The sequence below is a fragment of the Lissotriton vulgaris genome, chromosome 1_1, assembly GCF_964263255.1.
Source record: "Lissotriton vulgaris chromosome 1_1, aLisVul1.2, whole genome shotgun sequence".
In the NCBI taxonomy this organism is placed as follows: domain Eukaryota; kingdom Metazoa; phylum Chordata; class Amphibia; order Caudata; family Salamandridae; genus Lissotriton; species Lissotriton vulgaris.
Genome location: NC_141685.1, coordinates 1,036,814,430 through 1,036,841,564, shown reverse-complemented (window position 1 = coordinate 1,036,841,564; position 27,135 = coordinate 1,036,814,430). Strand labels below are relative to the sequence as shown.

General features: G+C 46.0%; 1 protein-coding gene across 1 annotated transcript in view; it reads right to left on the bottom strand.

The window, feature by feature from the left end:
* Positions 1-27,135, bottom strand: part of GCDH (glutaryl-CoA dehydrogenase) — a 227,027-nt gene that overhangs the window by 134,608 nt on the left and 65,284 nt on the right. The window contains exons 3-4 of the mRNA XM_086962197.1: positions 7,941-7,976; positions 4,966-5,106 (exon numbers count right to left, since the gene is read on the bottom strand). Coding sequence (XP_086818323.1) covers positions 4,966-5,106; positions 7,941-7,976 — 177 coding nt within the window. The remainder of the gene's footprint in view (positions 1-4,965; positions 5,107-7,940; positions 7,977-27,135) is intronic.

Below are 27,135 nucleotides of genomic sequence, written 5' to 3'. Positions count from 1 at the left end.
ATATCTGAGCTGATCCCAATGCTGTACGAGGAGGACTGCTTGCAAGGATAATCTGTGGTGTGGGTGCACAGAACTTTCGAACAGCATTATTTACTATGGCTGGCAAGCCAATGTTGGAGCAGCCACAATAAGCATCATGGACATCTGGTTTAACATTAGGACTACATATGGGATTTGAGGTAGGGGAGAAAAAGCATAGGCAAATGTCCCTGACCAATTCATCGATAGTGTGTTACTCATGGGCTGTGGATGGTTACTTGGAGGCAAAGCTTAGGCTTTTGGCAATTTCTGCAATGGCGAACAGATCAACTGTGGATGTTTTCCATTTCTTGAAGTATTTTGAAATACTTAGGGACTAATCTCCCACTTGTTGATGCATCCTACTTAGCAGGTCTGCATGTTCATTCTCTCAATGGCAAAACAGCTACGACAATGTTGACAGTTGAGATTAGCAAGTGCCTCCCTGTTTTTTGATGTAGCATATTGCAATCATGTCGTCTGTCTTCAATAGAACAGTCTTGTTGCATATCTGTGTATAAGAAGGTTCTGATTCAAATCTGTGTATAAGAACTTTCTGAGTTCCATTTAGACTGCTTTACCTCTAGGAAATGTATATGCTTTTTCTGATACCATCCCATTCAGGTATCTTTTTTTAAATTTCTTTTTATTGCAATTTTCAACATTTCCAACCATAAAATAAGGCCACATTTACCACTCTCATGTCACATTTACCCATGGCATTGTACCCCTCAGAGTCCAAATTCTGCTACGATAAAATGCCATGTGTTGCAGATTAACTTACATTAATCATATGCCTAAACTATTTTATGCTGATTCATTAATCTACATATCTTCCGGTAAGGCCCTTATCTATCTGGTAGGGTCTCAGCGCATCTAGGCATCTTGAATTGTGAGACCGTCTAGATGCACTCCAGACCCTTCAAGGGAGGCATCTGTGGAGATGGTTACCTGTTGTTGAGGGTCTACAAAAAATATTCCCAGTGACAAGTTCTTGTTCTACCAAAAAGCATGCACTAAGCCTTCATGTCCCACAGTTTCTTGAAGATTTTACTGATAAATGACCTGGCTCTGATAAAGGGGAAGGAGTCTATGAAATGCCACGACCTTCTCCTTCTTGTGATAGATTTTGCATGTACTAGAGCTTAATCTCACCCCTACGAAGGGCTGGAATTTCTGCCGGCAAAGATGTGATTTTTTTGGCATTGACTGTCACCCTTAATTTGTACAATAGTGACATGGTGCTTTGAGTGTGTGCTTGGCTTTGCTGGTAACTGCGGTGCTCTTTAGGTCTAGCCTGCGTATGTGCTGCATAGGAGGACCTTTAGCCGTCGCTCTGCTCTTTTTGGAAGCACATACTCGTGCTTGTGGCGGCATCCACCTTGTGGGACCGAACAGGGGCGTGCCTCAAGCGCATGTGTATGTGCTTCCATAAAGAGCAGAGTGCGCGCGCACGCACGCAATACTCCCGGGCTTGTCTGCATGTAGCTCAATTCATTGCCTTTTCTTGCCAAAATCCATGCCCTCCGTGGATTGCTTCTTAGGTTGCAGTAACGTTAGTGATTTTGACCAGAGCATGTCTCTCCACTTCTGATCCCAATTCTAGGCGGTTTCAACTGTAATAGTGCGGACTGTCTAAAGCGGGTAAGAGCTCATGCATCCCTCACACACATGCTTAATTTGCTGAATAATTAGTGCCAGTGCTCCAAGTTTTTCTCGGAAGCCCCGCCCCTCTGCTGAATGTTGGAGCTGCTGAATCCAGCGGTGCTTTTCCTCCACCACCAGAACCTCCGCCCCCTTTATCTCCTCACGGTTCCTTTTAATCCATGCTTTCTCCCATCGTTGCTGTTTTATCGTCACTCTTTTCCTCCTTCTTTCCCCTTCTATGTCTCTCTCTCACTGTTTTAGTTCAGGGTCTGATGATGAAAAATAAGTATAGGTTCCCTAGAATGAATGGCAGTAGGCCCCACGTTCAACCACCGGCTCAAATTGAGCACTGCCTAAATACTTCACCACCATATTGTCTGGTTAGGCTGCCATTGTAAATCCCCTCTTAAAATACTGCTTGAAAAGCGATAGTCACGCGTTTCTTGGTATATGGCTGTGCTTTACGCACGTCTCCTCACCCACGCACACAAAGCCCTCTACGACCTAGGACCCGAATGCCTCAACACGCGACTATCCTTCTACACCCCAACCCGACAACTGCGATCGTCCAATCAAGCCCTCGCCGCAATTCCGCGCATCCATAGATCCACCATGGGAGGTAGATCCTTCTCCTTCTTAGCGGCCAAAACCTGGAATTCTCTCCCCACCCACCTCCGCCTTACACAGAACCACCTCTCCTTCAAAAAGCAACTAAAAACTTGGATATTCGATAAGTAAAATACCCCCCCTCCCTCAAGCGCCTTGAGACCCTCTGGGTGAGTAGTGCGCTATACAAATCTTTGAACTTGAACTTACCACAAACCTGAGTTATCAATAATATGCTGGAAGAATGGGGACATGAAAGTAGGCGACCCTGTGATCGAGTGTTGCCATGTGATCATATGATCTCCTGTGCACTGCAGCAGAATTGTGTCCTTGAGGATGGTTCGTTTTAAGTGATCCAACAGTTGTGTGATGCTTTCGAGGACAGGACACAGGGCGTCATCCTTCTTTGGGATGAGGAAGAATAGAGATTATAATCCCTGACACCGCTGGAGTGAGGGAACCAGTTTAGTTGCACCCTTGCTGAGTAGAGCTTTGACCTTCTTTTGCAGCCATTTTTGATGTTCCTAACTGACTGACTGATTGACTGACTGTGAGGTGGGATGTTTGGTAGGGTGGTGTGAAACTTAAAGCTGCATGCTTGCTTGAAAATGGATAGAACCCATTCGAATGTGGTTATTTCCTCCCAGTGTGGACAGGGTAACTGATTCTTTCCCTGACAGATATTGTGTGATTTGGGGAAATGGTAGATAAGTTATTGCTTGGAGGAGGAGATGCCTCTTTCTGGACCGCCTCTGCCTTTTGCTTTGTCGCTGCCCTTAAAGCTACTAGAAATGTAGGATTTTTGAGTTGGTTTCTCCTGAAAAGGCTGATGCTGCTGGAAGCCGGAATGTGGCTCTGTTGCTGCAACTTTTGCACCCCATTGTAGCTTTTGTAGCTGAAATCCAGACTTGCCAGTTTTTACTTGGAGTGCTCTCTTGGCTTTTGCTATGTCTGTGCCCTTGTTGATATTTTGCCACCATAGGGTCTAACTGTGCCCCCAACAGGTGTTCGAAATCAAATGGGATGTTGATGATGTGCTTTAGACTTCAGGATGAAATCTGGACACACGGGACCAGGCTTGCCTTCTAGGGATGACACATGTTCATCACCCTTGATGCTGTGACTGCAGCATTCAATGCACAGTATTTGCATTGGAAATGATTTTCCCCTGCTAAATGTTTCCTCCCAGTGTTACCTGTCATAGCTTGAGAGGAGGCCCACAGAACTGGCCATATACTATGCGTTGCAGCACCTACAAAAATAAATTCTGGCAGTATCTATCTTGATTATCTCCTTGTCTGGAGGTGGTGCATCTCTTGTCACATGAGGGAATGTCTGCTTCCTCGTCTTGTAGACAACAGTTTGAGCTCTTCACAGATAGGCTCCTCAAAATGTGAGTATTCTTTTCTTTACAGGCATAGATCGCCTTCCTCTTGTGGAGGTTGAGCCAGACTCTTCCCAAATGTGGGGTGGATATAGACATCCTTTGCCTGCTGTCAGGTTGTTCCAGAAGCTCGATAACCAGTGTTATGTCACTTGGCATCGAGGCTGGTATCAAAATCCTTTTTTCAGCTGGCTTCTGTGTTTACTTTGATGCCTTGTGGTCGGGGAGGCTTTCAAGCTCAGTGCTGAAAAGGGATCACGCTAAGTGCTTGGCTCGAGACCTGCAGAGTCTAAATGTGCTCTTGGTGCTGAGCGTGCTTGTGGGTAGTGGCCAGAGCCAACTACTGAAGCCTTTATGACATTTTTTCTGGACTCAAAGCATGACTGCCTTGAGAGATGTGCTGAGGGTGAACTCAAGATTTTTGTTGTTTGATTGACCGCCAGAGCGTGGTGGGTGAGGTATCAGTGTCTTCTGTGCAGTCTGTATCGTGGATGCAGGTTTGTCTCGAGTCCCCAAAGGCTACTTTTCCTCGTTGTCAAATGAGCAGAGGGTTTTGAGACTCCAGTCTGGTTGAAGACTCCTCCCCCAAAATTCGGGAATAGCCTTCCCCTTCTGAGTAGGTCTCCTCAATTTCTTTGAAAGAAAGAACAGTGCCAGGCTTGTAGGATCCTGACACTTCATGCTATAATTCACCCACCGACATCCTCAACTGTAGTATGAAGCCTTTTAATTGTTGAAGGCCTGATACGCTGAAAAGGTCAATTCTTCATGATCCCATGGTAAGCAGAAACTGGAAACCTAGTAATGGTCCGACAACGGGGACTTAAGAGTTACATTCAGGGCAAAATGTAATGAGTATATTCTCCATAATCCACCTATCCACAACTTAATCTTATATGACCTGACACCGAGAGAAACTTTCTGGTCTCAGAAGAATTTGAAGCATCGTCAGTTGTGGGTTTTTCCTTTCTGTGTAGATTCCACTCCCTGGAACTGAATGCCTATTGACTGCAGTTTGACAATCCGGGAGCCAAAGAAATATATCTGAATCTGATGGCGAGTAAAAAAAACAATCTGAGGTTGACTCTTTGCCTGGCGCATTGTGAGCTTCAGTGAGCAATCATAAGTTATCCGAAGACCAAAACTTGTACTGCAAAGAAAATCAACTTTCAATGTCTGCACCCAACACAAGATGGCGGGAGTATGCATAGCCTGTTATCTACAGCTACACCTTCTACAAACACACAATTACGTGAGCAGCTCCAATCAGTTACATGTGATGTAACAAAGCTGTCTGTTTTTCTCTGTACCTTCGTTGCGATTGGCCATAAGTATCCGCGGCATGAGTTTCTGCTGGCAGTAGCTGCGAAACGTGTCTCGGATCATCACCTCCTCCTCAGTCAGCTGACTTTCCAACAGCAATGGGTCCCGCCAATCAAATCGAACTCGTTCTGCAGGAAAAGAAGAGAATTGTATTTAAATTTTAATACCATGTCCAGCATTCTGATTATTTGTAAAATATATACAGAGCTTCAGGATTGGGCTCATGTAGTTCTGTATCATAGATTTAAGAATAGAAATAAGTGAAATCTTGAGTGAAGGATGTATTCGCTTATTGACTAGGTCCCATAACTGACATTCATGCCATGTTGTAAGGTCCAAATGCAAGATCGCATTCTGCATTAATTTAACAGAATATTCCTAAAGGTTGTCATTTAAAATAACATGTTCTGTTTCTCTGGTAAGTGCGACTGCATGTGATTGCCGTCCGCTAGGGTATAGCTGCATATGTCTTTGAAGCAACAACCTTTTTTCAAGAAGACTCTCCTCATGCAAGCCACTTTTTCAATACTTCCAGGTAGGTAACCAAACATGTTAACACTAATACTTTCAAGTAGAGTATATTTCCTTAAAGAAAAACAATACATTGGTATAAATGAGAAAAACATAGCAATACCAAATTTTATACCAAAACATTTTTATTCACAATAAATTAAGATAAAAAACGTATTTAATACAATCTTATTCCTGACTGTACTAAAGATCTCCTTCTACAAGACTGCTAGTTAGTTAACATTCTGAACACACAAATCAGAATGCATTTCAAAATGTCAAATTATAGGATCATACATCAATCTACTATAGATCAAGCCAAAGTGTTCAGGTCGACATGATGACTAAACAGTATTCTTAGCTTTGTTTTCCTTGAATTCACAACATGCCCAAGAACTTATCAAATACCATGATTGTAGCGCAACACAGAGCCACTCATAGATCGAGCCAACACATTTTGCTGCATCCTGCTACTTCCTTGTGGCTCTGTCTTACATATAGGCTCTAAAAATCAAAATGTATTAAGTCAAATAGAGTCCATGTTCTGCTACGTTTTTAGGCACCTATTTTCATCATATTAGTATTATTGTCTTTAATTAATTTCTCTGCAAAAAATACAAGCACTCAAACGTTCCATGGAAAAAAAGCTTGATGCCGCGAAACAGGCTGGCTCGATCTATGAGTGGTTCTGTGTTGCACTATGATCATGTCCTTTGATAAGTACTTGGATATGTGCTGACCTCAAGGAATGTAAAGTTAAGAATACTGTATAGGAACGATGTGGACCTAAAGGACTGAAGTTTGAGCTAGAATAGTGTGAGGTTGATTATAATCATATCAATTGAAATTCTGAAATGTATTCTGATTTGTGTGGACTTCATCAACACAATGTTGACGACACGGTCTATCTGTGTGTAGAAGCAGATCCTCAGTAACTTCAGGAATAAGACTGTTTTTAATAGAATTTTAATCTTAATTTCTTGTGATAAATCATATTTTTGTGTAAACGTTGGTATCTCTATTGTTTTTCTCATTTATACCAACGGAATGCTTTTTCCTGAAATATGCTCTAAGTGGAGTTGTACTTGTATTCTGTAAGCCAGAAGGGTTACTGGCTGTGAGGGTTTGAGTTTAGCGCTGGACTATGCATACAGGTCTAACCCCTACTTTTGATATAAGTTGACAATGTCACCAACGATACAGCAAAGGCATGGTTTGACACGAAATAGAATGACAGCATTTCTGTGATAAATGCAAAAAGAACAACTGATGGACATAATGCTGAACTGTGTCAAAATATCTCCCCAGACTAATGAGGGATGTTACCCCGAAACCGGTCCCAGGATGCTTGTTTCCGTTCCAGGGAGGACCCGGCTTGGCAGTTCGGGCTGAACTGTTCCCATGAGGAGCAGGGTCAAGACTGATTTGCATATGGCTGGGTCCAAACTGGGGTGGCATAGTGAGAAAAAGAATGATGGATTTATCCCAGATCTCTTGACTGGGAGTGAATGTTTTATTCATTCAACATTTAGTCCATCATTTTTTGCAGCAGCGCATTTCTGTGATGTCATAGTTACTGAGTTCATTATCCAAAGGAGGGAGAGAAGGTACTTGGACAAGGTCATTTACACTACAGTCTAACTTGTGTCTTTGTAACATATGTTACAAGAAGCATACACGTTTTACATATTGTTGTCCCTCATAATAGTGCTTTAGTTTCTGCTCCACTCACCCATCCAAAATTCTTCCCATCTAAATCCTTTTTAACTTTTTTTGTATTAAATTCTTTTTTTAGGTTGTACACCATTCGGAAGACTATCCCAACTTTTGAAACAAAAAATTGAGTGCAGCGTTAACGTTCCAGAAACAAAGGATCATTATAAAAGGCTGCCCTTTACTGTTATTTCCACCAAGAAAATGGAATATATATCTGTGAACGTTTGCCACTGTAATTGATCTAGACACCTCACTTCCTGTCCAGAAGCTGATGCCACTTCCGGTTTCAGGGTGGAGGCAGTGAACAAAATGGATTTCACATTAACTAATAAAAATACTTAGAAATCATTACAAATAATATATGATAAAATAACTTTGACTAGGAAATCAAGCAGATGACAAAAATGTAGTAGTAGGGAACAACATGTTCATGTTTGTAAAAATGTATGTACCCTTTTCTTAGAGACTACCTTCCACATGATATGTTGAATTATTCCATCTTTATTAAGAAGAACGCAGGTGAGTAGTGTCATTGGCACACCACTAAACACATCTGTTTAAAGCGATTACCGTTAACATTTCTGTTCTAAGAGACACGACTCAATGTGATCAACTCAATCCTCACCTCCCTTGAGGTCTAACCAACCAGCATCACAGTTACAAACAAATGTGCCCATTAACATTTGCTGTTTATTAACTTCTTAATCAAAGACAATGAAAAAAAGCAGATCCTTACCTTTCGTGGCTTTTGCAGGAGTTACAGATGGGGCCACTGTATAAAAGAACACACCATGATTTTTGTTAATTTTTTAATGACAAATTCTATTCAGTGTAAGAAATGGAGACTTATTTATTCCACCTGTCTGATATTCAATTATATAGGTGTTTCTTTAAATTAGTTTGGCAGTAGAAAAGATCCATCTCCATAACAAATCTGAATGCTGTAAACTCACCATGCCCAATTTGTTATAAAGTGGTGTGCTCTCAGAATGAATGCACAAGCAGCAATTCACACTTTTAGTTTGAATGATTCGTGGCAAAAACTCTTCATTTAACTTACAGTCAGATAGGTGCCACTTTAACTTCAACTTTGACAGCCAATGAGCGAGATTTCTAAAGGGGCCTCATGATCACAGATATTCAGCAAAACAGCAATCTATATTTTGAAGTAAGGGCATCAACAGTAGTCTCGGAGTGTTCCGACTGCGAAAGACCATCAGGATTTCCACATCATGTTAATTTATGTTGAAAGTTTTTGCAACAAGATACATTTCTTATAAAACCATATATATTTACATAAACCCAGGGCCAGTACTTCTATATTGCGATGTAAGACTGCAGCCATACCACAATTCCTAGTGCAGTACCAAATTATTAGAATTAACCTGAAAATGGCCTATATTTGTCTATGGGACTGAAAATCCTCCCTCTGCTCATGCATACAGCAACCCTAAGTGGAAACCACTGACCAAGAGAGTGATTATCTGAAAGTCTGCTATGGATCTAATGGCTTCCCCCATTCTTAGCTTGTCTATGCCATATGGTTAGCCCACTTTGGTAATTGCACAGATTAACTTAAAAAAACGTGACTGCACTCTGAGTAGTTACGAATGATCAAATTAATGAATTTTTTTGTAATCTCTTTTTTTTGCTAAGTTAGAGTATCACTTCAAATAGACACCACTTCTGCAATTGGCAACCTGGCTCTTCAGCTCATGTAATATGGTTATCGAACGCTACCTCAAGACTGCATGGACATCCATCCACTAGGATGACATCTCGTGAGTAGAAACGAGATTCAATTGTAGGCAAAGTCAGGGCTGTAGACTTTTAAAAATAAGAGGGATCTGCAGCGGAGTGTTTAGAAACTTCCTCCATAATTTTTTTTTCAGGCCTTTATAACTAATGATTTTTTTAATGAATCAAAACATATTTCCTCCAATCAGGCTTGCAGGGAGATACTTATAGTACTATCATGGCTTAAGCACCACCAATTTACGAACTATCCATTAAGCTTAATTAAAGCACCTTACCTTGAAAGCTATCCTTATTGTGGTGATCACTTCAGGATGTAGGGTTAGAAAAATGCAAACATTTATGCTCCCAAAAAACATATACTATTTTTTATGAGAAAAGAACGGTTATGAGACCTCATCCAGGCTTCCTTCCCAAGTGAATTTCAGACTTAAATGTTAATCTGTTCATTCTCTAACTTGTGTTTCAAAACTCTTCTTGTCCATCAGAAAAGGTTCTAATATGCTGGATATCAGGAAAGTGTTAAGATTTTATCTAGATAAAACTAAATATCTTGGGAAGCGTCAGGCTATATTTTTTAACTGAAGGCATGTTCACACAGGTTTAACCATGTTCGAATAGTCTAGATGGTTGCCTTCAGTTTATTCTTCACTAAAATCGTCACAAACTCTCCCTTCTTCCTGGCGGAGGGACCAGCAAAGAAGTGGTTTATTAGAAGGTTCCTAAGATTCCATATAAACTCTAGTGAAGGAAACTACCAGAGACAGAGGATGGTGGGATACTGGTGGTGCATTTTCTCACAAAGGAACAGTGTCAATTTAGTGTTCTAAATGCTGCAGTTTATGTAGGTACATATATGCCATATAATTCTGTGAATGTTGTTTCTACTCTTAAGTTTTAAATCCTATTTACTTTTTTTTATATAGATGGGCTTTTTTTTACTCTAAAAATAAATTACAGCTGTCTGATATAGACTGAAGTTTTACTGACAAAAGTTATTTTGTGACTTTCACAAAGTTAAATGAATCTCCAGCATTGAATCTTTCATAGATTTACAAGCCTGAATTTATCCCAGACTTAGGCTGGGAACCCTTAGTAGTCAATTTTAATACATCAGCACTCCAATACAGCAACCATCATTGAAAACAAATTAAAACCAATCATGGACATTAAGTAGCCCATCCACCTCATTTTATGTCCCAAAGTCTAGCCAATCAGCCAGCCGCTGCCCATGCAGGTAAGAGCAGTAGGGCAGTGGAGCCGGATGGGGGGTATTTCGATGGACGATGACGAGGGAAAATGCATCATTTATTTATTTCCCCCTGTCATCGTCAGTCAAAATACCCCCTACATCGCCCCACCGCTCTCACCTGGACGGGCTGCGGCTGCAATCAGCTAGATGAGCTCCGAACTCCAACCCTCATCACAAAGAACAACTGTTAGATTTTCGTGTTTTGTCTCCTGGAGTTAATGTTAGAATTGGATGAAGGGTGGGCTCATTTGAATCTATGAAAGATACCAGAGCTCGAGAAATGTATTTATAGGTAACTTTATTCTTCTCCAACACTGGATCTTTCATTGAATCATATGCTTGAATTAAGATTTACAGAAAACCACCACTGGTAGATCCACGATTTGTTGGATGGAGTTAATCTATTTTTTATTCATTTATTTTATTTCATTGTTTGGTTAAATTTCACCAAATTCATATTTTAAACATTTATACAAACATCTCTACAGTAAATACAAAATGTAGTACATTTTCATAAAACAACACCCACTGCATATTCTTATTCATTCCATACTCACAATGATTCCACACATCAAACATTCAGTCTCACACATACACAACTCCCACAAAATATTTACAATTAAATCTTCATTTACAGTATTCACAAAACACCATAGACAGTAGATATATCAATCTTTTTTTCGGAATTTGGAGCACTCTTTAAAAAGACAGTTTTTTGTGGTTTTATGGCTCAACAAATATGGTCTACCCATTTCGAACTCATTATCAGTTTGGAGTTCTCATCAGGACCGAAGCTCTAATTAAAAGAGCTTTATGTAGATACTCTCGACGCTGGACTATTTGCTTGATAAAGTCCACAAGCATGCATTCTTTGGTTGTTTTGATTGTGTGCCTGGGCCTTGTATCCAAGGTTCACACAATGTAGAGGGCTGACAGATGCTTGCACTCAATGACAGCCAGCAAAAAAAAGCCATAGTGGCTGCCATGACTCTCATCAAGTGAATTTCCACCTTTTGTTGTGGAAGTGACCATCCTTGAATGACAGAAGGTTGTGCCGGAAGAAATATAGTGTGAGATTACCTGCTTTGAAACGCCTTTAGTCTTGTTGTAAAATGATACAAAAGGTTGGTCCAACTTACAAACTGTTGCAAAATTAGACAACAAATTATTGGACTTATGGAACTGACTGGTTTCATCTATGAAGAATTTTAAACATTGTTTAATGTCTAAAGTATGCAGTGCACTTTCCTCTATAGTGGAAGGTTGAGTGAAACATGTTGGCAAATGAATCTTTTCTTTTTGTTGGAATTTCGAAGGAACTTTTGGAATGAAACACAGATTGGTGGGTAAGGTAACCTTGTCTTTAGAGAATGTCTGCAGAGGTTATTTCAGCTGTAAAGCAATCTTCAATGAGAGCATCTGATTTGAAGATTTGTATAGCGGTTTGAAAGAACTTCTCATTAGAGGCCCCTATGCAGTGGTCTGCTCCCAGGAAGTGAATTGTTTGATTAGTGCAAGGAAAAGTCTGACTAACCTCTTCATAAATCTCTTTACTATTCTTGAAGTAAAGGCAGCCTGTTTCGATTATGGTCGTTAGATACTGGATAAGGCTGCCAAATTAACTACTATTAAATTGTGTAAAAACAAAATCCTCATTCAGTTAGTTGGAGTAGAAATTGCAAGGAAACCACAGTACTCTTGTGGAGTGGACTCAATTTGTGTGTGTCTGCCCAGATGCAGAATCTTTTCCACTTCAGTGTATGTGTTTTATTCATAGAATCATTCCGTGCAGCTAGCAGTATATTAAGTCTTTATGGAGGTATATTCAGTCACACAAATTCTGTGTCTGAAGAAGCCAGTCAGTTAAGTTGATGGTGGTGGGTTGTGATATAACAACTGGCAAGGTCTTTCGTTGAAATTGGTAGATTTGTCCAACAATAGGTCCCACAGAGGTATTTACCAGAACTGTCTAGCTCTCATCAGAGCCACTACAATGAGGGGGCAGTATTCCCATTTGACCTTCCACAGGATCCTAGGGATCACTGGGATTGTCAGAAGATTGTAGGCAAATATCCCTAACCATGCCATGGAAACAGCTTTCCCTGGATTTGTGCTCACCGTCATTTGCTTGCGAAGAGTGGACATTTTGCATTGTCTGGCATTGGAATTCCCCATCTTGGCAACACTAGCTGTAGTTGTCCAGAATCTAACGCCCTTCCATGGCAGTCTGTGGCCTTTCTGCTAAGAGCATCTTCCCATACGTAATATAATCTGGGTAAATGTGCTTAAGTTAAAGGGACCCCATGACGCATTGCCCAACAGGTGTTGTGCTTCCTATTACATGATTTGAGATCCTGTAATGTACAACTGCCATTCTGTCTGTTCTTATCAATACTTCTTAATTCTGGACATGTGGCAGGAAGGCTTTCAAAATCAATCTTCCTGCTCTTAGTGCTAATTCATTTATGTGGAGAGACTCCTCTTGTTGGTTTCAAAGTGCACTTGTTGCCAGCTCCTGAAGATGAGTGTTCCACCTTTTTAGGAAGGCATCCGTTCTCAAATGAAGCTGTGGGTTCTGAACGTGCAGATCTTGTCCTACAAAGACCGTCTTGAAAACATCCACTACAACACGTCTTTCTTTATGAGTGAAGTTTATCAGTATGGGCTTGTCTGAAAGATTGCTGACTTGCTGCCACTGAAGATCTAAATGTACCTGTAAAGTGTACATTCACAAGTTGCACAAAAGCACGGGGGGATACATGAAGACATCATGCTTAGCAGCAATAATTCAAGCCTGTGACTCTATTAAAGATATAAATGCTGGAGAACTTTAGTTACAAGTAAATAACTTTTTTCTTATTTGTTGTCATTTTTTTTTATGTCCTGAGGGATCCTGCTAGTGGGCAGAACTACAAGTGTTTACGACTTCAGTGAAGAATATCCCGGAAGAGAACAAAGATCTCAGTTCAGTAACCCAATCTAACTCATAATAAAGTCAAAACATGTTCAAGATGTAAAATTAAAATAAACCCAATTGGCCATTTCATGTCTAACTAAATTTGTTCTAAGTTTGAACGTGACAGGAGGTACTTTCAAGTCCAATGTGAAATTTCAGCCAGGCTCTTGGTAATGTGCTAGACGTCCTCTCCTACTACCAAGAGTTCAGACCCTCTAATAAATTATTTGGCTTTTGCTTCGATGTATGCTCCTAAGATAAATATCGGTTGATAGAAAAATAGCCAGGATGGTAGAACTTCTTGGAGATTTTGGTCTCCGGCTTAAAGAAGTGTCTCAATTTTTTAATCTACGAGGCAGTGAAGGAAAGGTAACAGATGTGGTGATATTTTTCGGTCTCATCTAGGCAGCGTTTGCGCTGCTCTTCGAGACATGCTTTATTGAGGTATGGAATAGAAGCTTTGCCCATTTCCCGCCCATCTTTTCAATTGGCTCCTGTTACTGTCATTTCTAAATGGTTGCTTTTGATTCGTGAATAGGCTTAGTAGTCCCTCCTTAGCACCGCCTTGTCTGCATTTGTAACCTCCCATGAGGAGTGAACTTTTTACTGTGCTGTTACTCAGTGTGCTCTAATTACATTCTGCGAGCACTATTTAATTGACTTTCTCCTATCACCAGCTGCTGGCAGGGTTTTCACTTCCCAGCTAACACACACAGCATTCCTTTCCTGTTCATGCACTTGCAGAGGCCGCCTCACCGCCCCGAAGGGGGGGGAAGGCTCGAGGGCCGGCGCCATAACCTGCATCGTGCCCACAGGGGAAAAACGGTTCTGGGCACTTTAAAGCGCCCAGAAGCAAACCAAAGGGGGATGCCTCCCGCCAAAAGGGAGAGTGCCCGATGGCGCCAAAAGGTGACCAATGGGCAGGTAGCGCTAGGTTCTAACCCTCCAATCAGGGGGCGCTACCTGAGCGCGAAGGTGGTAGAATTTGCGAATATAAGTCGCCGCTCGCCCAGGTAGCTCCTAACTTCGTGGAGCAGGGCGAGCGGCGCACCAACGGATTTCTGAGAGGGGACGAAGCTTTATGGGACGAAGCTCTGTCGGAGGGAACGATCGTCGGACCACGCGACCAGTGGACGAAGAAGCTGTACAGACCAAGCTCTTGCAGAGGGAACGATCGTCGGACTACTCGACCCGGGGACGGAGCAGCAAGGAGCACGGTGCGCCTGCCGGGCGAACGGTACCATCATCACACCGAAGTCGCCCGACCTACCCACAGTACCGAGATCTTAACCCGGAGCTTCCCTCGATTTGTCTCGCTGCGGCGGGTGGCTCGGCTCAGGGGGGCAGTGAGGTGCGCGACGCACCACGTCTATTGAATTCCCGGCTGTCTGTTATTCGGAGGTGGCGGCGGGCCCGTTGCGCCGCGCCAAGAAGCCTTAACGGGCCGGAGTCCCGAGTGAGCCCAATAGCTCCTCAGTGCCAGGGGATTAGGTCCGCGCTCGCCCGCCAACAACGGCAGCAGCGGAAGGAAGGAGAGTTCCATGTGAAGCCCCTACGAGCCTACAGAAGCGTCGTCCTCTTGGCAAGGCCTAAAGGGTGAGTCGCGGAATCAGGCAGCAAGGCCACACGAAAGGCGGACATCGTGAGCGAGCGGCGGAAAGCCCTCTGAGAATAGCCTCCCCCCCCCACCAACAACGTCGCGTGCGAGGGCACAGGCCTTCCGTCAGACCCGCGCCGTCAGGAGCTGCGCCCAGCACCGCGAGCAGCTGCTCGATAAACGGGGGAGCACACAGGCAGGGCAGAGCATCGACGGTGGGCAGGAACAAGGGATCCTGACAGGCTCTTCACAGAGGGAAAGCACGGGCTGGACTGCTCGGCTATGAATCAGCCACCACAGCTGCTGATCGCGGGCAAAGAAGAGATAAGGAGAGCTAACAGTCATCAGCTGGCACAGGGACCGGCGAGCTAAACAGCGGACCAGGCACAGAGTAATCTGCGCATAATAACTCTTGGTGCATCCAAAGGCGGCAGGACCCCGCCAGGAGTTATGGCTGAAGGGCAGCCAGAGGAGCTCGCGGAGCTGCTCAAGCGTATCCGCGAAGTATCAGCGGTGCACGGCAACAGCTGGCTGCAGCCACACCTGGAGCAGGCTGGAGGCGATGGCCCACGAAGGGATGACGAGCCCGGTCCTTCATCACCCAAAAAACGCAGGATCACGCCACAGAAGAAAGTCCCCAGGAAGAAGCCCCAGAGGAGAGTGCGGCCGACCGGGGGTTTGCCGGCAAGGGCAGAGGGCAGAGGACCACAGCGAAGCTTCCAGCGGTATAGCGAACGGTGAGCATATTACCAACATTGTGAAAGAGTGTCTGAAATCAATGGCTCCTATGTTGCTGAAAGGTACAGGGCAGGGGGCAGAAGGGTCAGAAGAGCAGCGCGCAGAGGAGACATCAGGTCTGCCTTGGCACCTACTGGACCCAGGCTGGTCGCGACAGGCGAGAATACAGGGACACATAAGGCAAACTGCAAAGGGCGAGCAGGGATCTCCAGTGGCAGCATGGGGGTACAGTAATACTACAGGTACCACAGCACACGAGGGTTCTGTTCCTGATCCATACACCAGGCCATCCCCTGGCCCGGCGTCGTTAACCACAAGAGCCACCGGCTTGGCTTGTCTAATCCCCCTGGCAGTCAAAGAGAGAATATGGCGTAAAGAATTTATAGATATTTTCTCCCTCCTTGAGATCCAGCTTGAGGGGCTAGACCTCACAACTTGCGACAAGAAGGATGAGGACAGAAGGGAGAGGCGCAGCGCTAGGAAAGAGAGGAACTGGCAGGGTTTTCACTTCCCAGCTAACACACACAGCATTCCTTTCCTGTTCATGCACTTTCCCCCTCCCACTACATTCGCCGCTTATTATCTTTTGATGATCACCGATCCTGCAACTGTCAAGGGTCAACCATTGTTTACCATCTGCATATTTTTTATAGAGCCGACACCAAGGCTTGAACCCGGGTACCCAGGACCAAAGTTGGCAGCAATGCACATAAATAAACAATAAGAACAAGAGTCTCACGAGGCTGGGGTTCGTGGCCAGGTAAGAGTCCCACGAGGCTGTACATGAATTATATTTGTTACATTTATTTAATAATACCAGCAGATTTGTATAGCGCCTACGAGGTGGCACGAACCCGGGTCCCCAGGACCAAAGTCGACATCTCTGTTAATTGAGCCACATCCCGTACTCGCGAACCTATTGTTGAAGTGAAGGGCACATGTTCCATGCACTACCCCACTCCCTTTGTTTTTCAGCTCAACGAAGCCACGATAATTTATGAGGCCTGTCAGACAGCAGCGCTTCACTCTGACAGACACCTCTGGGCACCAAATGGCCTTTTGATACAGCGGACGAGAGATCTTGAAATCCATTACTGGACAGCAAGCATACCCGCGCAGCAGCAGAGGAAAATATTAGTCTAGAAACAAAAACATGTGATTTGTCAAGAAAGAACAGGCGCGTCTAATGGACGCCTCTCGCTTTACGCGAAAACTTCAGGGTCCAGAATGCAATGGGAGGCGTCATGTTCTAATTCCATGGGTGGGGTCACAGGCGGGGCCCCCAGCACTGGTCTGTGGGTCCAAGATGGCTGTTGCATGGAGTCACAGGCAGAGCCCGGGGCAGCAGGGGCTGCTTTCACCTGAGTGCGGGGGGAGGTGCTGGCTGTGACCCCCCCCCCAGAGCTGAAAACTCTTCATCTCAACCGAGGGGCCTCCTGCCCCTGCCCTTGAATAAATCTATTTCACACCCTGCTGTGCTGATTGTTGTGTGTTATCAACAACAGGGGGGACTGTGGTGGACTTTGTTTAACGGGGTCCAGTGTATAAGTCCAAGCAACTAATAACACAAGAAGGGTACAAAGTTCCCCGGGGAGTATGTGAAATAAGTGTGAGTGTAGCGTAGAGAAAAAAGGGAGGGGGATTCCCTTTTCGGAACTAAAACCCTCACACACCCAGTGAACTAAGTGTCATGCTTCATATGGGTTCGGCTCCTCGTCACACTGGCGCTGCAATGTCTGACGGGCTCCCGAAACCGGGGCTCTTTATCGGAGATCTTTTGTTCCTGCCATATGGTGCATGCATGTGAGAGGGCAAAGGAAAGTGTAGTCGTGAAGTGAAGGTGAATTAAAAAAGATGGGTATGCACAGAATTACAGGCTGCGGTGCTGACGCCGAGACTATGATCTGATGCTCCAAAGTCTCCCGCTCTGGCCGTGACGCGACACGCTCCCTCACAGCACGTTATACTGCCACTCGCCTCCACACTATAAGCCGATCTGCATCCGCCCTCTCTATCCCTGGCCCTACAGCGGCACAGCTCCTTCCCCTCCACTGTCCCTACGAGGATGTGCTTGACTAGTCCCCACCACACTCTCCATCACCCTCCACAGGTGAGATCTTCACTCCTCGCCTGCATCCTCCACTCTCCGCCCTTAACATGTCCTCTCAACCCTACAGATGCACTGCACTCCCGGCCCTCCACCCTACACATGCACTCTCTGCTCTCCACCATACACGCGCACGCACTCTCTGCTCTGTCATCTTTAGTTACAGCTTAATATTTTTTGCTGTTTGTTTTGTGCATGATGTTAAAGCTGCTGTAATGCCGCTTTAATGTAATTTTTTTGTTAACGTTGCATTTGTTTCTTGTTTGTAGGTGCTCAACGAGTTTTTTGCAGCTCCTCCTGTCTGTTAATGCTGCTGTAATGTTGCATGGGTTTATATACTGTTTAAAGTTATTAACTGACAGGGAGGTTGCGCTTTTTGAGCGTAATTTTGTTTGTGTACGGATGGAAGTGTTTTTGGGGTACGGAACGGATTGTGTTTGTGTATTGTTTACGTATCTAGATTTATATTTTATATCGTAATAATGTGCTTACTTTTTAGGTTTCGCCTAGCGGAAGCTGCGCTCTGCGCAGCTTTTCCGCGCAGGCGAAATCCTGTTGAGAAGAGTAGTGTGGCTTTTGTTCGGCCCTCGTCCTTGATTGGCTGGCTCCGTAAACGGAGCCTTGCCATTGGACGAGGGGCCTGTCCGTCAATGCCGGACCAGACACGGGGGCGTTCCCGACATTCTTTGGCTTTTGCCGACGTCACGGGACGCCGGGAACGCCCCCGTGTCTGGTCCTGGCATTGCCGGCACTCGAACGGGAAGGCGGCAATTAGCGGTGTTAAAAGTAGCAGCGCCCGAGAGCCGGCCGGCTCCGGGCGGAGGCTGCCAGCGGGAGCGGCAGGTAATTGGAATGATTCCGAGCACGGACTGCTCACACTTTTCCTCGACGAGAGCTGCAACCGGTTTCGCAACACTGAGTCTTGCTGTTCCTGTGAGAGCCAGGGACTGCGCTGCACAGGGCCGCCGAGTACAGAACAGGGCATCGCGGAACGCATACAGGTAACGAGCGGCAGGAGCACCGTGCACCAGCCGCCGGGAAAACAAACAACGCCATCTTACTGCTTGGAAGTGTGCGAGGCGCCCCCCTCCGTTAAAATGGCGACGGCCGCGGGGGCGCAACTTGTGTTCCATGCCCAATGAGCTTTGTGAATGGGGTATCATCCCGGACAGAGGGAGGTTGTTTACTCCATGTGTAGTGTTTTGGATGTGTTTCTTCCTCACCGCAGCTTACCTAACACGACTTGGCTGTTGAAAAACAAACGACGCCATCTTACTGCTTGGAAGTGTGCGAGGCGCCCCCCTCCGTTAAAATGGCGACGGCCGCGGGGGCGCAACTTGTGTTCCATGCCCAATGAGCTTTGTGAAGAAAGACCCGAGCTTGTGGTTTGTCTGGCAACATTTCATCTCAAACGATGAAACTTAAAAGAACAGATCTACTTTCATAACCAAGCGAACGTGTTAATGTAATCTTCATTCATAGTAAAACCTACACGTGCTCGTACACAACACCCTGAAAAGCAAGACGCCGGTTGCATATTCATGTAGCGGCGGGGATCGCCCTTTTTACGCATCGGCAGAAAGGTCGTGGCAGAGGTCATCCTCCGAGGGTCATTGCGTAGAGGGGGCAGAGGGACCAGCGGGGGCTGCCGGCCGATCAATGGCTGTCACTCACCAGCAGATCTCTGCGGTAGGCAACCTCGGGCGCGCCTGCAACTGGGGCAGCGCCGGCCGAGGGAGCAAGTGGCACAACTGGTAAACGGAAGGGGGGCCCCAGGGGAAGTAATTATGAGACTCAGACTGACGCTGTGGGGAGGGGGTGGGGGGCTTCGGAGGATCCCGTGGCGAGGGCTCAGTGACACGCCTTGAGCACGGAGACTAAACCCCCAGTGCAAATAGATTTAACAAAACACAGAAAACAAAGAACAATGTGAGTTGAAACAAATAGACCTCCGTGGGGCAGGAATACTTTTTTATTACTAGTTCAATAAAGCTTAGCAAATAACCCAAGTTCAATTTTTAAAATATACATTGCAACAGAAGGTGGGCAATCTACATGTAGCTCGCCCATGTCACTAAATATAACTGAGGCACGCCCGATGCCCGCCCAAGGAATGGCCAATGGCCTGGTCCATGCAACATATTTTGTCTGTCCATGCTGATTAATCTATATACAGTGAATCTACATAATGTGACTATGGTGAGAACTTGTCAAGGATCAGAATCAACCTTGAGCATTCAACGAAAAAATCTTCAAGAAGGGAAGATGCGCTAGAGATGCCCGATGAGACAGATCTAGCAGATGTGGAGTGTGAACGTTCTATGACGTAAAAAAAACAAATGTGATGATGAGCAGGTCAAGTTTTTGCTTTACGTTGTTAGAAGGCAGAACAATGGGATACGCGGCGAGCCGGGTATTTTTAGGGACGTCACGCCGTTCGTGGCAGGTGACATGCGCCGAGATGTAATCTGCTGCAAGGGTTGGAGCCCTTTTGTGTTTATTTAGCAATGCGCAGCGATGACGTCATTGTTACACGCGTCACTATATCTGAGGTGACCTAGGGAATACGAGCACTTGTACAGGACTCGGTGTACTGTTGTGTCATTAGAGGACACCGTGTACCTTTAAGTACGGTTATTACTTTGACAAATAAATAGAATAAGTGCTGGGGCCCAACGCATTTTTTTAGTAGTCTGCTGCTGGTGCCGAGGACTGAAAAGATTGCCAACTTGTTTTTTTTCACACCACCTTCCACCTGGCCCCTCGCTTTTGATGGTGTATAATGCCAGGTTAGCCTCTTCCAGGTCTCCGTCTACCAGCTAAAAGTTAAAATAGAGCCCTTTCCTTATCGGGTGACAAATTAATTAAACAAAAAAAAGATTACATATTTTTACACTGGTGTAATACTAGAAGCAGACAGCGATGCAGCAGCATCAGTGGAAACCCTCTAATACTCTTTATCGCATCTTACGCCCACTAATAAGGGCCATGTTCCCAAGAAAACTATTACTGGCTGTTTGACTCGTTGAAAAGACTGAAGGGTCACATCACAGGTCTGAAAAGATTAAACCAGCTTTGTTCCTACCCATTGACTTGATGAGTCTCACTTCTTGCCTAGTGCTACTTTTAGCTGACTTGGGTATCCATGGAAATACAACTTGTATAGGCAACTTCAAGATTGTTTTCGTGCCTCTGTTGCCTGCTTGTGACCCTGTTGCCTGCTTGGGACCCTGTTGCTTGCTTGTGACCCTGTTGCTTGCTTGTGACCCTGTTTTCGTGCCTCTGTTGCCTGCGGGGGGGCTCGCAGCGAGCCCACAGTGTGTGGGGTGGGGCTCGCAGTGTGTGGGGGGCTCTGTGTGGGTGTGTGTGTGGGGGGGCTCTGTGTGGGTGTGTGTGGGGGGCTTTGTGTGGCTGTGTGTGGGGGGGCTCTGTGTGGGTGTGTGTGTGTGGGGGGGGGTTTGTGTGTGTTGGGGGGGCTCTCTGTGGGTGTTGGTGTGTGTCATTTGCAAGAGATAAAGCTAGTGGCATTGTAAATGACAATGCCATTTATTTATGTTAAAAAAAAACATAAATAAAAATAATGTCAAGAGCAATGCCAATCGCTCTAACTTTAACAAAGGCGAAACCATTGCATTGTAAATGCTTGTTAAACACTGATGTCGCATTTGTGTTTTTCTAATTGTGTTGCTTTTTTGAAAACTTGAATCATTTATCTGCTTTGTAAGAGGGTGTATGGTAGATTTAATTTTTCAGTATGTTTATATGGTGTTAAATGTGTTTCATTGGCATTGGAAAGGTTGGGTGGCTTTCTATTTAATTTATTTATTTATGGCACAATTCGTTCCAAACCTAAAAAAACACATTGTGCCACAAATAAATGTATTAAATGCAAAGCCACACAACCTTTCCAATGCAAATGAAACAGATTTTAACCGTATAAACGTACCTAAAAATAAAGTCGATCTTTCATCCCGGTTCGAGGTAGATACATCATTAAATCTTTAAAAAAACGAAAACAATTAGAAACACACAAACGCGGTGTCGACGTTTGAAAAGCAAATGGCTTCTTTGGAAATAAAAGGATTTATAATTCCTTTATTATGGAGCTCGTCGGAAAACAGTTTCTCTCACCCATGGCATGTTTTTAGCTTTACTCTTGCCTGCGTCATTAAAGTTGTGCTCCCATGCACAAGCATCATATCAGTGATATGTATGCCATATTACACAACGTGAGATACACACAAGTAAAGCTCATCTCCATCTCGCATGTACGGTAATAATTCTTAATGAGCATATCACAACTCCATGAACCGGGCAAAAAAACGTGTGCCTACCTGTTAATTTATCTGTTCAGCAACCTGTCCACCCACCTAATTCAACAGTCAATTCACACATCTATTGCTATGTTTCTGGCTATCCATCCATGAATCATTTCATCCATAGGTTTATTTATGTAGCCACTATTTACAGTTTCATCCATTTTGCCAGCCAGCCAACTTACTACTGTGCAGAGCAATGGGCGGACTTGAAGGCCACAAAGTGTAATATTTGTTTTTGTTAACAGAGCGTGGGTGCTTCTGTAATATATAGTTTCATGTCCGTTATACCAGCTATTTAAGTAATATAAATCTTTGTGTGTCTTTTCCGTGTGTTATGGTTTAAATCCTTTTATTGAAATTTTCATTATACACGAAAGTATTCATGCAGGTTTAGTCGTCATGCCGTTAACATTGCTAAATTCATGACCTAAAAGGGTCAAGCCAGGTCCGCTAGTACGACAATGGGTCCGTGCCAAAGTAGAAAAACCTTACATTAAATAAAATTAGCAGGAAAAACAAAACAATACAAAAATGTCGTGAACCCCCCCTCCCCTCCCCCACCCGTGTTCCATGTCCACCACCTAAGCTGTCTAAGCTATACTTGGTCTCAATCACTGTTCCGCCTGTTGCGTATCAGAGAGGCGCAGTAAGAGGAGATATTGGGGGCAAGTAACTTCCCGGAATTCAGAGCCTGATATGGATAGAAAGGGTTGCCATGATTCGACGTCCTTGGATCCCTCCCTTGCTATTTTCAGTGTTAGCTTCTCCATTCCAAGTACATGCTACAGGCGGTGTAGCCAGCCTGTGAAAGTTGGGATGTGGGAGGTACGCCAGTGTGTAAGTATATTTTGCATCTCTGACCCTAACGCAATTGCTATCTGGAGGCCTCTACGGGAGCGCAGTGGATAGGTCAGGGGGTTTGGAAGGCCCAAAAGAACATATGCTGGAAAACGTGGAATTTCTGTATCGAAGGGTTTATCCACTTCGTCTAGCACCTGTTTCCAATAAGGCTGGATGTGATCACACTCCCAAAATAGGTGTACCAAAGTGCCTATGTGTTCGCAGCCCCGCCAACATGTCGCTTCTCGAGCATGGTCTATTGAGTGAAGACGCTCTGGGGTATAATACCAGTAGGTCGCTACCTTTGTGAAGTATTCAGTGAGTCCCATGTGATAGGCTGAGTGATGGGCCCTATAGTATATCCCCTCCCACTCTTTGTGACTGAGTGTCCCTCTCCCAGCGCGCCCGTCCGGAACTGTAAGTGTGAGGATGTCTGGCCTGCAGCATCTTGATAAATCGGATATTAGCTTTTTATCTGTTGTGCGCATAAGCCACCGCTCATAGGGGAGAAGATGTCTATCAGCCACGGAGCGGACCTGATCATTGAGCGCCCAGTGCAGAGCTTGCAAATACCGAAGTCTCTTTGTTTCAGGCAACCCATATTCCTGTTGATAAAATGGGATAACTCCCTCCGTGGTCTACATAAGACACAGGTATCGGCACCCAGAGGGTCGCCATCTTGCAAAGGCTACCGCGCATCCATACCCGGGGTGAAATCGGGGTTGTCCATCAACGGGGTGAGCGGAGATGGGAAAGTGGTAAGTTCGTGTTTGATGTTGGTTTGATCCCAAATCTCCACGGGGACTAGCGTGAGGTGTGAAGCATATAAATTAGGGGGCCTATGGCGTTTGCGGAGAAAGGGGATTTCCTGTAGGGGCCTGGCGGCCACTGCCTGGTCTTGGAATAACCAGTGTTTCTCCGACTCCCAACGACTCCACTCAACCAGCTGGCGCAGTTGGGCGTCCTGGAAGTAGATCTGTAAATCAGGGAGCCAGAGTCCATCTCCCTCTGGAGGGAGTGTCGTCAGTCTCTGCTTCAGGCGTGGCTTCCGACCATTCCAGATGAACTGGGCAAGTTCTGATTGCGTCTGCTGTATCCAGCCTGGAGGCGGTCGGAGAGGGATAGTACGAAATAGATAAAGGATCTGGGGTACAATGGTCATCTTGACTTCTGGTACTTTTCCTAGCCACGAAAGTGGGTAGTGTTTCCACTGTCCCAGTTCTCGATGGACTTTCTGTCGCAGGTGTGCGTAGTTAGTAGTAACTGTTGAATCGAAATTTGCCTAGCTTACGTAACGGTAAGTTTCAATTCTATTAAGGACACGGAGGCGAGGATTATGCTATATCTTCCTTCGCTTTATTAACATAAAGAAACCACAGCAGCTTAGGAAAAGATATAATAAGAACAAAAAATGCTTTAAACATAAAGCATTGACGTAATGTTCAACAAAAAAAATCAACAACAACTCCCAAGAGTCTCTTTGTTATAATCATAGTCCACAGTCCTTTGTCACTGTTCATCATCCCTATATAACCGGACTTCCCATCATCTTCCTCCTCTTTCTTCGCGCAGATCACGCTAAGCCTCATTGGTCCTGTTTAGCACCGTCGTTGCCTGCCAAAAAAGGAACAGCATCAGCGAGGTGGCCCAGGAAAAGTTACAACAAGGCGAGGAGCATTCAGTGAACAACACAGTACAGACAACGCAAAGGAAAACGCTTTACTTACTGCCATACGGGTGGGTAGAGACACCACTGTAGTCCGGGTGGGATAATCCTCGCCTCCGTGTCCTTAATAGAATTGAAACTTACCGTTACGTAAGCTAGGCAAATTTCGATTCTATGTCAGGACCGGAGGCTTCAGATTATGCTAGTTTAAAGCTTACTTACCACCAACTGAGCTAAATCCACCACCGGCTTAAAATAAAACCTCTTGAAGGTGGAATCCGAGGACCAGTCCGCCGCTCGCATAAGGTCCTCCAGACGAGCACCCACCGAGAATGCCTTAGAGGCCATGGCCCCCCTGGCGGAGTGTGCTCCAAAGAGAGAAGTATTGATGCCCGCTTCTTGCATGACCCAACGCACCCACCTAGCGATAGTGGGGGAGGAGACAGCTTTGTGTGGCTTCCGCAGGGCAATCAACAACTGACGCTCGCCCGGAGGGCGAAGATCTAATGTCAGGTCCTCATATGCTTTGAGGCATTGCACAACACACAACTTAGGAGTGTCAGTAAAGGCTGGATAAGAAATGGAACGCGACGACGTCTTAGTGCGTCGACCCACCGTAAAAGTAACCCCCTCCGGGGAAAAAATGCGTGCAGAAACATCCAGCGCGCGCACGTCCGAGACGCGCCTACAAGAGACCAGACATAACAACATGGCTAATTTCGCCGAAAGCTCCTTCAGAGACAGATAAGAATTCGCTGGCCACGACAGGAACAGGTTCAGGACCAAATTGACGTCCCAAAGGACGGAGTACCTGGGCTCTGGCGGCAGCGCGAGGCGAACCGCTCGCAGAAGCCGGCACACAAAAGGGTGTTCCCCTACCGGATGGCCATCGATGTTATCATGGCCCGCAGAAATCGCCGACCGGATAGCATTGATCGTTCTATACGCCAAACCCTTGTCGGCCAAATGAGCCAGGAAATTCAGCACGGGAACAAGGCCGGCGACCATGGGATCCAAATCCCTTCGTAAACACCAACGCATCCACTTAAGCCAAGCGGATCTGTAACGCTTCGTCGTACTATCGGCCCATGCTTTGGAGAGCAAGTGCTCAGCCGACCCCGAAAGGCCCGGGAGCGTCCAGCGTCTCCTGAGAGCCTCCACGCCACGAGGCGGAGAGTGTTCTGCATGACGAGAGGGTGAGGTTCCCGATCCGGGCTCGTCAGGAGCAGAGGAAACAGGGGGAGTAGGATTGGAAAATCCCAGGAAAGTTCCAGAAGAACCGGAAACCACACTTGAGACCTCCACAGCGGTGTAACCAACACCAGGTCCGCACCCTGGCGGCGAATTTGAGCCGCCGTTCGCATGATCATGGAGAACGGGGGAAACGCAAACGGCTGCTCCCGACTCCAATCCTGCAAGAACGCGTCTGTGGCCTCCGCCAGAGGGTCCGGCCTCCAGCTGTAAAACCGCGGCAGCTGGTGGTCGAGACGGGACGCGAAGAGGTCCACCGAGAAGGGGCCCCAAAGGGAGTGTAGCCACCGGAAGACTCCCGGATCCAGTTTCCACTGACTGGCATCCCTGAGATGTCGAGAGTGCCAATCCGCTACCTGATTGGACTGGCCTGGCAGATACTCCGCCGTCACCGCAATGTGACGAGACAGGCAATAATCCCAGAAGTCCTTCGCTAAATCCGCCAAGGCGCGGGACCGAGGACCTCCCAGGTGGTTCACATATCGGACCGCCGAAACATTGTCCATCCGGAGCAGGACACAAGCCTTGACCGAATCCTTGGTCCAACAGCGAACCGCGAAGGAGCCCGCAAGGAGCTCCAAACAATTGATATGCAATTGTTGTTCTTCTGACGACCAGGCGCCGCCGGTGGAAAAATCCCCGCACCGGGCGCCCCAGCCCGACCTGCTGGCGTCGGACTCTATAATTAAGTCCGGAGCCGACCCGAAGATCGCTCGCCCATTCCATGCCTCCATGTGAGACAGCCACCATGACATCTCCTCCTTCACTTCGTCCGTGAGGGGAACCCACTGGTCGTAACACATCCCACGGCGCAAATGCTGTGCCTTCAGGCGCTGGAGAGCCCTGTAGTGCAGCGGGCCTGGGAAAATCGCCTGGATGGAGGACGATAGAAGGCCCACCACTTTGGCGACATGGCGCAGTGACGTACGATCCCTCGCGATCGTCTGCCGAAGCAGGTGTCGTATCTTTGCGACCTTCCGACCCGGTAGGCTCAAGACCGCCTGCACCGAGTCCACCACGAAACCTAAAAAGGTGATCTGCTGAGTGGGAACCAAGACCGACTTGGAGCCGTTTACAACGAACCCCAGTCTCTGGAGCAGGCCGACAGCTTGACGCAGCTGACCTGCCAGCACCTCTGGGCACTGTCCCATGAGGAGGATGTCGTCTAGGTATACTATCATACGGACCCCCTGGCTTCTGAGAAACTCCACCACCGGGTGAAGGACCTTCGTGAAGCACCACGGGGCCGAAGAAAGACCGAACGGCAGGGCGGTGAATTCGAACACCTTGCCGTCCCACAGGAATTGTAGGAAACGACGATGAGGGGGGTGGATGGGAACGACCAAGTAGGCGTCCTTGAGATCCAGTCGCACCATCCAATCCCGAGGGAGGAGCACGTCCCGAAGGAGGTGGATCCCCTCCATCTTGAAGTGACGGTAGACCAACCACC